General features: G+C 42.6%; 1 protein-coding gene across 5 annotated transcripts in view; it reads right to left on the bottom strand.

Moving 5' to 3' along the window:
• Positions 1 to 13,632, bottom strand: part of alphaCOP (coatomer subunit alpha) — a 270,633-nt gene that overhangs the window by 29,886 nt on the left and 227,115 nt on the right. For all 5 annotated transcript variants that reach the window (XM_071670568.1, XM_071670569.1, XM_071670571.1 and 2 more), the window contains exon 16: positions 7,060 to 7,191. In XM_071670568.1, coding sequence (XP_071526669.1) covers positions 7,060 to 7,191 — 132 coding nt within the window. The remainder of the gene's footprint in view (positions 1 to 7,059; positions 7,192 to 13,632) is intronic.

The following is a 13,632-nucleotide window of genomic DNA, read 5'->3' as shown; positions in this document are numbered from 1 at the left end:
TGTAGGAAGAGAGGAAAGTGATTGGTTCTCAGTGAATGTAGGTTTGCGGCAGGGGTGTGTGATGTCTCAATGGTTGTTTAATTTGTTTATGGATGGGGTTGTTAGGGAGGTGAATGCAAGAGTTTTGGAAAGAGGGGCAAGTATGAAGTCTGTCGTGGATTACAGAGCTTGGGAAGCGAGTCAGTTGTTGTTCGCTGATGATACAGCGCTGGTGGCTGATTCATGTGAGAAACTGCAGAAGCTGGTGACCGAGTTTGGTAAAGTGTGTGAAAGAAGAAAGCTGAGAGTAAATGTGAATAAGAGCAAGGTTATTAGGTACAGTAGGGTTGAGGGACAAGTCAATTGGGAGGTAAGTTTGAATGGAGAAAAACTGGAGGAAGTGAAGTGTTTTAGATATCTGGGAGTGGATTTGGCAGCGGATGGAACCATGGAAGCGGAAGTGAATCATAGGGTGGTGGAGGGGGTATACCAGGGTCAACGTGCTGTCGATGGATTGAACCAGGGCATGTGAAGCGTCTGGGGTAAACCATGGAAAGTTTTGTGGGGCCTGGATGGGAAAAGGGAGCTGTGGTTTCGGTGCATCATTACAGGACAGCTAGAGGCTGAGTGTCAACGAATGTGGCCTTTGTTGTCTTTTCCTAGTGCTACACATGAATTATGTACATGTGTATATATATGTATATGTCTGTGTGTGTATATATATATGTATATGTTGAGATGTCTAGGTATGTATATTTGCGTGTGTGGACGTGTATGTATATACATGTGTATGCGGGTGGGTTGGGCCATTCTTTTGTCTGCTTCCTTGCGCTACCTCACTCACGCGGGAGACAGCGACAAAGCAAAATAGATAAATAAATAAATGTACATGTATGGGCATTCATGTATGTATATAAGAGTTGATGGGCCATTCTTCGCCTGTTTCCTGGAGATCAAGTGTATCAAATAAATAAAAAAAATATATGGTTGCGAGGCATGGGCTATAAATAGGGTTGTATGGAGGAGGGTGGATGTGTTGGAAATGAAATGTTTGAGGACAATATGTGGTGTAAGGTGGTTTGACTGAGTAAGTAATGAAAGGGTAAGAGAGAAGTGTGGTAATAAAAAGAGTGTGGTTGAGAGAGTAGAAGAGGGTGCATTGAAATGATTTGGGCACATGAAGAGAATGAGTGAGGAAAGATTGATAAAGAGGTTACATGTGTCAGGTGGAGGGAAGGAGAAGCATGAGACCAAATTGGAGGTGGAAGGATGGAGTGAAAAAGATTTTGACCAATAGGGGTCTGAACATACAGGAGGGTGAAAGGTGTGCAAGAAAGAGTGTGAATTGGAATGATGTGGTATATCGGGGCGGACGAGCTGTTAATGGATTGAACCAGGGCATGTGAAGCATCTGGGGTAAATCATGGAAAGGTCTGTGGGGCCTGGATGTAGAAAGGGAGCTGTGGTTTCAATGCAATACACATGACAATTAGAGACTGAGTATAAACGAATGTGGCCTTTTTTTGTCTGTTCCTGGCACTACCTCACTGGAGGGGGGATGCTATTTTTCATGCGTGGTGAGGGGGCGACGGGAATGGATGAAGGCAAAAAGTATAAATATGTACATGTGTATATATGTATATGTCTGTGTATGTATATGTATGTATAGGTTGAAATGTATATGTATGTATATGTGTGTGTGTGGGCGTTTATGGATATACATATTTATGTGGGTGGGTTGGGCCATTCCTCACCTGTTTCCTTGCGCTACCTCGCTAACATGGGAGACGGCAATTAAGTATAATAAATAAAAATAATGTTTATTTCATAAATTTTATCTATTACACTTGATTACCATTTCCTGTGTCAGCGAGGTAGTGCCAGGAAACAGACAAAGAATGACTCATCCACTCATATACACTTACACAAACACATATACACACACTTATACATACACATACATATCAACATATACAAACAGACATATACATGCACATATACATGTACATATTCATACTTGCTTACCTTCATCCATTTCTGGCGCTACCCCAGCCCACAGGAAGTAGCATCACTACCCCTAGCTTCAACAAGGCAGTGCCATGAAACAGACAAAGAAGGCCACTTTCATTCACACTCAGTCTCTAGCTGTCATGTGTAATGGACCAAAACCACAGCTCCCTATCCACATCCAGTCCCCACAGACCTTTCCATGGTTTACTGGATGTTTTACATATCCCTGGGGATTGGGGAGAAAGAATACTTCCCATATATTCACTGCATGTCATTGAAGGTGAGGGTGGGAGTGGGAGGCTAGAAATCCTCCCCTCCAGTCTTACTTTTCCAAAAGGGGAACAGAAAAGAGAGCCAAATCAGGAATTTTCTCTCAAAGGCTCAGTCATCTGTTGTTGAACATTACCTTGCTAATGTGGGAAATGGCGAATATTTATAAATCATTTTTCATGGTTTTATATAGTAAGAGCTCATATATTTTTGTCTCTGGTGCACATAAAATGATCAAGCTTTTTCAAGCCAAAACTTTACAAAGCACTGCTTATATTCTCACAAACAAACAAAAAATATTAATTTCCTAGACTCTATTAACAGAGCCAGTTCCTCCTAACTTTTTTTATTTTTATCTTTTCTTTCTATTGTGCACCCCTCTTGACAAATTAGATAAGACTGTCTTTTGCGAGATCAGTTTCCACTATTCCAATGAAGTTGGAGTTGCTTCCCAACTCAGATTTTGAACCCTAGTTCATTATCATTTACCATCAATCTGTATTTATCTAAACAATCTTTAGCCAGACACATGCTACTAATAAATACTGGCCTTCTTAAGACTAAAAAGGAAGGTTTTCTTCCTACCTCTGGCCTCACCTAATTCTGCTAATTGTTTGCCTTTTGTCTTGTTTCTTTTTTCCCCTTCTTTTTCACTGCCTCTCTCTTGACAAACACTCCTTTGAACTCCTTTTTGGCAACTTCACTGGCATGCTTGAGCACCTCTTGGCTACACATTTCCATCTCAAAGGTAATCTTCAGTGACCATTCTTTTATGTCTTGCTAGTACCTACCTCTTCTAACTTCTCATTTCTAGACTTTTTCAACAAGCCCCCTGCATCTCATTACTATGACATGCTCCTCTTCCTTGTCTTCCCTTTCCTCTTCATTCAAAAGATGGTCCTCCTCCATCCCATATATCATCAAGGACTAATATCTGTTAACTTCCTCATGCACAACTTCATTTGTGTAGTGGCCCACCTATATTGTAACTGCACTAGGCGGTCCTCCTTTTCCTTTATCTCATCTAATTCTTACTTTTTCACTAGCACACAACTTTCCTGAATGACTTTTACTCTCCTAAGTCTTATGTTTATTGCACCTCTCTCTTACTGAGGGAACTATCTACTCAATGCACTCTATCGCTTCTATGGTTTTAATCAATATTTCATTCTTAATTGACCTCAACAATTACCTGTCACGTACTCTTCAAGTATCTCTGCTGTGTGACTTTTCTCCTCTGCCTATAAAGCATTTCCTGAATCCAAATCTTTTTACCATTGCTCAGAGCTCTTCGAAAACAGATGCTTTCCTTATTCATCATCTGCCTTCCCGGAGATCCTTTGTATACTACTGCTAAGATCATCTTTTAGTTTCTTGGTGTCACAATCATGCTCCATCACAGCACTCTTTAGTTTGTCCACTTCCTCTAACCTCCAGCACTTTCCATGGTATCCAGTAATATTATTTTTTTATTATACTTTGTCGCTGTCTCCCGCGTTTGCGAGGTAGCGCAAGGAAACAGACGAAAGAAATGGCCCCCCCCCATACACATGTATATACATACGTCCACACACGCAAATATACATACCTACACAGCTTTCCATGGTTTACCCCAGACGCTTCACATGCCTTGCTTCAATCCACTGACAGCACGTCAACCCCGGTATACCACATCGCTCCAATTCACTCTATTCCTTGCCCTCCTTTCACCCTCCTGCATGTTCAGGCCCCGATCACACAAAATCTTTTTCACTCCATCTTTCCACCTCCAATTTGGTCTCCCTCTTCTCCTTGTTCCCTCCACCTCCGACACATATATCCTCTTGGTCAATCTTTCCTCACTCATCCTCTCCATGTGCCCAAACCACTTCAAAACACCCTCTTCTGCTCTCTCAACCACGCTCTTTTTATTTCCACACATCTCTCTTACCCTTACGTTACTCACTCGATCAAACCACCTCACACCACACATTGTCCTCAAACATCTCATTTCCAGCACATCCATCCTCCTGCGCACAACTCTATCCATAGCCCACGCCTCGCAACCATACAACATTGTTGGAACCACTATTCCTTCAAACATACCCATTTTTGCTTTCCGAGATAATGTTCTCCACTTCCACACATTCTTCAAGGCCCCCAGAATTTTCGCCCCCTCCCCCACCCTATGATCCACTTCCGCTTCCATGGTTCCATCCGCTGCCAGATCCACTCCCAGATATCTAAAACACTTCACTTCCTCCAGTTTTTCTCCATTTAAACTCACCTCCCAATTGACTTGACCCTCAACCCTACTGTACCTAATAACCTTGCTCTTATTCACATTTACTCTTAACTTTCTTCTTCCACACACTTTTCCAAACTCAGTCACCAGCTTCTGCAGTTTCTCACATGAATCAGCCACCAGCGCTATATCATCAGCGAACAACAACTGACTCACTTCCCAAGCTCTCTCATCCCCAACAGACTTCATACTTGCCCCTCTTTCCAAAACTCTTGCATTTACCTCCCTAACAACCCCATCCATAAACAAATTAAACAACCATGGAGACATCACACACCCCTGCCGCAAACCTACATTCACTGAGAACCAATCACTTTCCTCTCTTCCTACACGTACACATGCCTTACATCCTCGATAAAAACTTTTCACTGCTTCTAACAACTTTCCTCCCACACCATATACACTTAATACCTTCCACAGAGCATCTCTATCAACTCTATCATATGCCTTCTCCAGATCCATAAATGCTACATACAAATCCATTTGCTTTTCTAAGTATTTCTCACATACATTCTTCAAAGCAAACACCTGATCCACACATCCTCTACCACTTCTGAAACCACACTGCTCTTCCCCAATCTGATGCTCTGTACATGCCTTCACCCTCTCAATTAATACCCTCCCATATAATTTACCAGGAATACTCAACAAACTTATACCTCTGTAATTTGAGCACTCACTCTTATCCCCTTTGCCTTTGTACAATGGCACTATGCACGCATTCCGCCAATCCTCAGGCACCTCACCATGAGTCATACATACATTAAATAACCTTACCAACCAGTCAACAATACAGTCACCCCCTTTTTTAATAAATTCCACTGCAATACCATCCAAACCTGCTGCCTTGCCGGCTTTCATCTTCCGCAAAGCTTTCACTACCTCTTCTCTGTTTACCAAATCATTTTCCCTAACCCTCTCACTTTGCACACCACCTCGACCAAAACACCCTATATCTGCCACTCTATCATCAAACACATTCAACAAACCTTCAAAATACTCACTCCATCTCCTTCTCACATCACCACTACTTGTTATCACCTCCCCATTAGCGCCCTTCACTGAAGTTCCCATTTGCTCCCTTGTCTTACGCACTTTATTTACCTCCTTCCAGAACATCTTTTTATTCTCCCTAAAATTTAATGATACTCTCTCACCCCAACTCTCATTTGCCCTTTTTTTCACCTCTTGCACCTTTCTCTTGACCTCCTGTCTCTTTCTTTTATACATCTCCCACTCAATTTCATTTTTTCCCTGCAAAAATCGTCCAAATGCCTCTCTCTTCTCTTTCACTAATACTCTTACTTCTTCATCCCACCACTCACTACCCTTTCTAATCAACCCACCTCCCACTCTTCTCATGCCACAAGCATCTTTTGCGCACTCCATCACTGATTCCCTAAATACATCCCATTCCTCCCCCACTCCCCTTACTTCCATTGTTCTCACCTTTTTCCATTCTGTACTCAGTCTCTCCTGGTACTTCCTCACACAGGTCTCCTTCTCAAGCTCACTTACTCTCACCACCCTCTTCACCCCAACATTCACTCTTCTTTTCTGAAAACCCATACAAATCTTCACCTTAGCCTCCACAAGATAATGATCAGACATCCCTCCAGTTGCACCTCTCAGCACATTAACATCCAAAAGTCTCTCTTTCGCACGCCTGTCAATTAACACGTAATCCAATAACGCTCTCTGGCCATCTCTCCTACTTACATAAGTATACTTACGTGTATCTCGCTTTTTAAACCAGGTATTCCCAATCATCAGTCCTTTTTCAGCACATAAATCTACAAGCTCTTCACCATTTCCATTTACAACACTGAACACCCCATGTATACCAATTATTCCCTCAACTGCCACATTACTCACCTTTGCATTCAAATCACCCATCACTATGACCCGGTCTCGTGCATCAAAACCACTAACACACTCATTCAGCTGCTCCCAAAACACTTGCCTCTCTTGATCTTTCTTCTCATGCCCAGGTGCATATGCACCAATAATCACCCACCTCTCTCCATCAACTTTCAGTTTTACCCATATTAATCGAGAATTTACTTTCTTACACTCTATCACATACTCCCACAACTCCTGTTTCAGGAGTATTGCTACTCCTTCCCTTGCTCTTGTCCTCTCACTAACCCCTGACTTTACTCCCCAGACATTCCCAAACCACTCTTCCCCTTTACCCTTGAGCTTCGTTTCACTCAGAGCCAAAACATCCAGGTTCCTTTCCTCAAACATACTACCTATCTCTCCTTTTTTCACATCTTGTATCCAGTAATAGGCTCCAATTTTTTCACCTTATCTTAAAATGAGTCGATTCTAAGCGCAAGCTTTCTTACAGTAGCCATAACAGAGATGCTTCCACCTATTATAATCCCTATCTCCCCAATAACCTTCATTACTGTACACATAGCCCACTTAATTCACTCCTTCCATATTCTCATTAAACATAATTGATAGTGAATCATGGCTTTAAGAAAGAAAAAATCAGTATCAAAACTAACCTTGGCAACAGTAAGTAGTGGCCAGGGAGTGTCCATAGGCTGTACTGGAACTGGTGGTTGCAGCAACTGAGCATCAGGGAGAGGTTCTGGTATGGCTGCACTGTCCACATGGGCTGTTAGGGACTCTGCTTCCTGGGGAAAAAAAAAAAAAAACACATATTACCATTCACATTTTACCTTCAGATTATGTCCTGTATAAAATTCTCTTCCATGGTTCCATTCACTAGCTCACTTGAGCTCTCATGAATCTATTTACTGCCTCACTTCAGCTGCCATGGTTCCGTTTGCTTCAATATCCACTTCCTCCAAGTTCTCTCCTTTCACACTCCTAAACCTCTCTCTTTCCATTGCTAAACCTGATAACCTTGTTTTTATTCACATTTACTCCATACTTTCTCCTTTCACAAACACACTTCCAAACTCAGAAAGCAGTTCCTGCAGTTGCTCACGTGATTGTGCAATCAGCAAACAATAAATGATTCATCTCCGATGCAACCCTACTCCTGACAGACTACAAATGTACCACTCTCTTTAAGACCCTCACATCAACCTTCTTCACTATCCCATCCATACATTCAATGGCAATGGCAACATTATACTTACCTTCACCTGAAACCACAAACTTTCCTCTCTTCCCACTCAAACATACACCTAATTATCTATTTTTTATTTTTTTATTATACTTTGTCGCTGTCTCCCGCGTTTGCGAGGTAGCGCAAGGAAACAGACGAAAGAAATGGCCCAACCCCCCCCATACACATGTATATACATACGTCCACACATGCAAATATACATACCTACACAGCTTTCCATGGTTTACCCCAGACGCTTCACATGCCCTGCTTCAATCCACTGACAGCACGTCAACCCCGGTATACCACATCGCTCCAATTCACTCTATTCCTTGCCCTCCTTTCACCCTCCTGCATGTTCAGGCCCCGATCACACAAAATCTTTTTCACTCCATCTTTCCACCTCCAATTTGGTCCCCCTCTTCTCCTTGTTCCCTCCACCTCCGACACATATATCCTCTTGGTCAATCTTTCCTCACTCATCCTCTATATATAAAAAAAAAAACTATAGCTTACCTCCTGTTACATATATTCATAATCCTTTTTACAAAACATCTTAATGCTTCCATATGCTTTCTCCAGATCCATAAAAGCTGCATACAAAGCCTTCTCACAATAATTCTTCAAAACAAACACTTGATCCACATATTCCTACCCCTCTTGTGCTACATTGTTCCTCCCTAATTTGATGCTCTGTGCGTATCACTGCCCCCTCAATCACCACCCACCCATCCAAACTATAATGTATACTCAACAAACTTGTACCACTCTAATCTGAACATTCACTTTTGTGTCCTTACTGTTATACAATGGCACTATAGAAACATTATACCAGTCCTCCGGCACCTCAACATGAGCCACACATACACTGAAAATCTGAACTACCCAATCTACAACATTCTTGAGAAATTCAACTGCAATCCCATCCATTCTAGCTGCTTTGCCACACTCCATATTAAGCAAGGGTTTGAAAAAAAAAGTTGGAGACTCCAGTCACAGATAAAAAAATTAACATCAAGGCTAGGTTTAATAGAAATATAGAGATGTTAATGAAAGGGTAAAAGAAGACAAGGAAAATATTTATGAATTTTGGATGAAATAAAAAGCCTGTCCTTTAAAATGTCCCAGATCATAGTTATTGAGAAAGACACGAGATGGTAGAGAGTTCCCAAGTTCTCAATGGCCAAACAGTGATCATGTAATGCAACAGCTTGCCAAGTATTAAGTGGTCTATTCAGAGGTGGAAAACACATGCAGCCAGCTCTTGGGAGAAAAAACAAAGTAAAACAAGCAGGTCAAGTTTTGAAGTTAGCCTGGGAAAGTTCAAAAGTCGGATTGAGTGCTACTCAACTTTGTCAAGCATGGATGCAGAGCTAGAACCACGCCAGTTATCAGAGCAGTACACCATACAAGGATGGATCAATCCTTTGTATAAATGGACCAACTGTTTCAAAAGAAAGAAATTTCAACATCTAAACAGGCCTCCCCATTTCTCAGACACATTATTCATTTATATTTATTTATTTTGCTTTGTCGATGTCTCCCGCGTTTGCGAGGTAGCGCAAGGAAACGGACGAAAGAAATGGCCCAACCCACCCCCATACACATGTATATACACACACATCCACACACGCAAATATACATACCTATAAATCTCAATGTACACATATATATACACACACAGACACATACATATATACCCATGCACACAATTCACACTGTCTGCCTTTATTCATTCCCATCGCCACCTCGCCACACATGGAATACCATCCCCCTCCCCCTTCATGTGTGCGGGGTAGTGCTAGGAAAAGACAACAAAGGCCCCATTCGTTCACACTCAGTCTCTAGCTGTCATGCAATAATGCCCGAAACCACAGCTCCCTTTCCACATCCAGGCCCCACACAGCTTTCCATGGTTTACCCCAGACGCTTCACATGCCCTGATTCAATCCACTGACAGCACGTCAACTCCGGTATACCACATCGATCCAATTCACTCTATTCCTTGCCTGCCTTTCACCCTCTTGCATGTTCAGGCCCCGATCAAAATCTTTTTCACTCCATCTTTCCACCTCCAATTTGGTCTCCCACTTCTCCTCGTTCCCTCCACCTCTGACACATATATCCTCTTGGTCAATCTTTCCTCACTCATTCTCTCCATGTGCCCAAACCATTTCAAAACACCCTCTTCTGCTCTCTCAACCACGCTCTTTTTATTTCCACACATCTCTCTTACCCTAACATTACTTACTCGATCAAACCACCTCACACCACACATTGTCCTCAAACATCTCATTTCCAGCACATCCACCCTCCTGCACACAACTCTATCCATAGCCCACGCCTCGCAACCATACAACATTGTTGGAACCACTATTCCTTCAAACATACCCATTTTTGCTTTCCGAGATAATGTTCTCGACTTCCACACATTTTTCAAGGCTCCCAGAATTTTCACCCCCTCCCCCACCCTATGATTCACTTCCGCTTCCATGGTTCCATCCGCTGCCAGATCCACTCCCAGATATCTAAAACACTTCACTTCAGTTTTTCTCCATTCAAACTTACCTCCCAATTGACTTGACCCTCAACCCTACTGTACCTAATAACCTTGCTCTTATTCACATTTACTCTTAACTTTCTTCTTCCACACACTTTACCAAACTCAGTCACCAGTTTCTGCAGTTTCTCACATGAATCAGCCACCAGCGCTGTATCATCAGCGAACAACAACTGACTCACTTCCCAAGCTCTCTCATCCACAACAGACTTCATTCTTGCCCCTCTTTCCAAAACTCTTGCATTCACCTCCCTAACAACCCCATCCATAAACAAATTAAACAACCATGGAGACATCACACACCCCTGCCGCAAACCTACATTCACTGAGAACCAATCACTTTCCTCTCTTCCTACACGTACACATGCCTTACATCCTCGATAAAAACTTTTCACTGCTTCTAACAACTTGCCTCCCACACCATATATTCTTAATACCTTCCACAGAGCATCTCTATCAACTCTATCATATGCCTTCTCCAGATCCATAAATGCTACATACAAATCCATTTGCTTTTCTAAGTATTTCTCACATACATTCTTCAAAGCTAACACCTGATCCACACATCCTCTACCACTTCTGAAACCACACTGCTCTTCCCCAATCTGATGCTCTGTACATGCCTTCACCCTCTCAATCAATACCCTCCCATATAATTTACCAGGAATACTCAACAAACTTATACCTCTGTAATTTGAGCACTCACTCTTATCCCCTTTGCCTTTGTACAATGGCACTATGCACGCATTCTGCCAATCCTCAGGCACCTCACCATGAGTCATACATACATTAAATAACCTTACCAACCAGTCAACAATACAGTCACCCCCTTTTATAATAAATCCCACTGCAATACCATCCAAACCTGCTGCCTTGCCGGCTTTCATCTTCCGCAAAGCTTTTACTACCTCTTCTCTGTTTACCAAATAATTTTCCCCAACCCTCTGACTTTGCACACCACCTCGACCAAAACACCCTATATCTGCCACTCTATCATCAAACACATTCAACAAACCTTCAAAATACTCACTCCATCTCCTCACATCACCACTACTTGTTATCACCTCCCCATTAGCACCCTTCACTGAAGTTCCCATTTGCTCCCTTGTCTTACGCACTTTATTTACCTCCTTCCAGAACATCTTTTTATTCTCCCAAAAATTTAATGATACTCTCTCACCCCAACTCTCATTTGCCCTCTTTTTCACCTCTTGCACCTTTCTCTTGACCTCCTGTCTCTTTCTTTTATACATCTCCCACTCAATTGCATTTTTTCCCTGCAAAAATCGTCCAAATGTCTCTCTCTTCTCTTTCACTAATAATCTTACTTCTTCATCCCACCACTCACTACCCTTTCTAATCAACCCACCTCCCACGCTTCTCATGGATTGCATCTTTTGCGCAATCCATCACCGATTCCCTAAATACATCCCATTCCTCCCCCACTACCCTTACTTCCATTGTTCTCACCTTTTTCCATTCTGTACTCAGTCTCTCCTGGTACTTCCTCACACAAGTCTCCTTCCCAAGCTCACTTACTCTCACCACCCTCCTCACCCCAACATTCACTCTTCTTTTCTGAAAACCCATACAAATCTTCACCTTAGCCTCCAAAAGATAATGATCAGACATCCCTCCAGTTGCACCTCTCAGCACATTAACATCCAAAAGTCTCTCTTTCGCGCGCCTGTCAATTAACACGTAATCCAATAACGCTCTCTGGCCATCTCTCCTACTTACATACTTTTTTTTTTTGTTTTGTTTTTTTTTGCTTTGTCGCTGTCTCCCGCGTTTGCGAGGTAGCGCAAGGAAACAGACGAAAGAAATGGCCCAACCCACCCCCATACACATCTATATACATACGTCCACACACGCAAATATACATACCTACACAGCTTTCCATGGTTTACCCCAGACGCTTCACATGCCCTGATTCAATCCACTGACAGCACGTCAACCCCGGTATACCACATCGATCCAATTCACTCTATTCCTTGCCCTCCTTTCACACTCCTGCATGTTCAGGCCCCGATCACACAAAATCTTTTTCACTCCATCTTTCCACCTCCAATTTGGTCTCCCACTTCTCGTTCCCTCCACCTCTGACACATATATCCTCTCAGTCAATCTTTCCTCACTCATTCTCTCCATGTGCCCAAACCATTTCAAAACACCCTCTTCTGCTCTCTCAACCACGCTCTTTTTATTTCCACACATCTCTCTTACCCTTACGTTACTTACTCGATCAAACCACCTCACACCAAACATTGTCCTCAAATATCTCATTTCCAGCACATCCATCCTCCTGCACACAACTCTATCCATAGTCCACGCCTCGCAACCATACAACATTATTGGAACCACTATTCCTTCAAACATACCCATTTTTGCTTTCCGAGATAATGTTCTCGACTTCCACACATTCTTCAAGGCTCCCAGGATTTTCGCCCCCTCCCCCACCCTATGATCCACTTCCACTTCCATGGTTCCATCCGCTGCCAGATCCACCCCCAGATATCTAAAACACTTTACTTCCTCCAGTTTTTCTCCATTCAAACTTACCTCCCAATTGACTTGACCCTCACCCCTACTGTACCTAATAACCTTGCTCTTATTCACATTTACTCTTAACTTTCTTCTTTCACACACTTTACCAAACTCAGTCACCAGCTTCTGCAGTTTCTCACATGAATCAGCCATCAGCGCTGTATCATCAGCGAACAACAACTGACTCACTTCCCAAGCTCTCTCATCCCCAACAGACTTCATACTTGCCCCTCTTTCCAAAACTCTTGCATTCACCTCCCTAACAACCCCATCCATAAACAAATTAAACAACCATGGAGACATCACACACCCCTGCCGCAAACCTACATTCACTGAGAACCAATCACTTTCCTCTCTTCCTACACGTACACATGCCTTACATCCTCGATAAAAACTTTTCACTGCTTCTAACAACTTGCCTCCCACACCATATATTCTTAATACCTTCCACAGAGCATCTCTATCAACTCCATCATATGCCTTCTACAGATCCATAAATGCTACATACAAATCCATTTGCTTTTCTAAGTATTTCTCACATACATTCTTCAAAGCAAACACCTGATCCACACATCCTCTACCACTTCTGAAAACACACTGCTCTTCCCCAATCTGATGCTCTGTACATGCCTTCACCCTCTCAATCAATACCCTCCCATATAATTTACCAGGAATACTCAACAAACTTATACCTCTGTAATTTGAGCACTCACTCTTATCCCCTTTGCCTTTGTACAATGGCACTATGCACGCATTCTGCCAATCCTCAGGCACCTCACCATGAGTCATTTTTTTTTTTTTTTTTTTTCATACTATTCGCCATTTCCCGCGATAGCGAGGTAGCGTTAAGAACAGAGGACTGGGCCTTTGAGGGAATATCCTCACCTGGCCCCC

This window comes from Panulirus ornatus, chromosome 15 (assembly GCF_036320965.1).
Source record: "Panulirus ornatus isolate Po-2019 chromosome 15, ASM3632096v1, whole genome shotgun sequence".
NCBI lineage: Eukaryota > Metazoa > Arthropoda > Malacostraca > Decapoda > Palinuridae > Panulirus > Panulirus ornatus.
The sequence above is the reverse complement of the archived record's forward strand: the minus strand, read 5'-3'. Positions and strand labels throughout refer to the sequence as shown.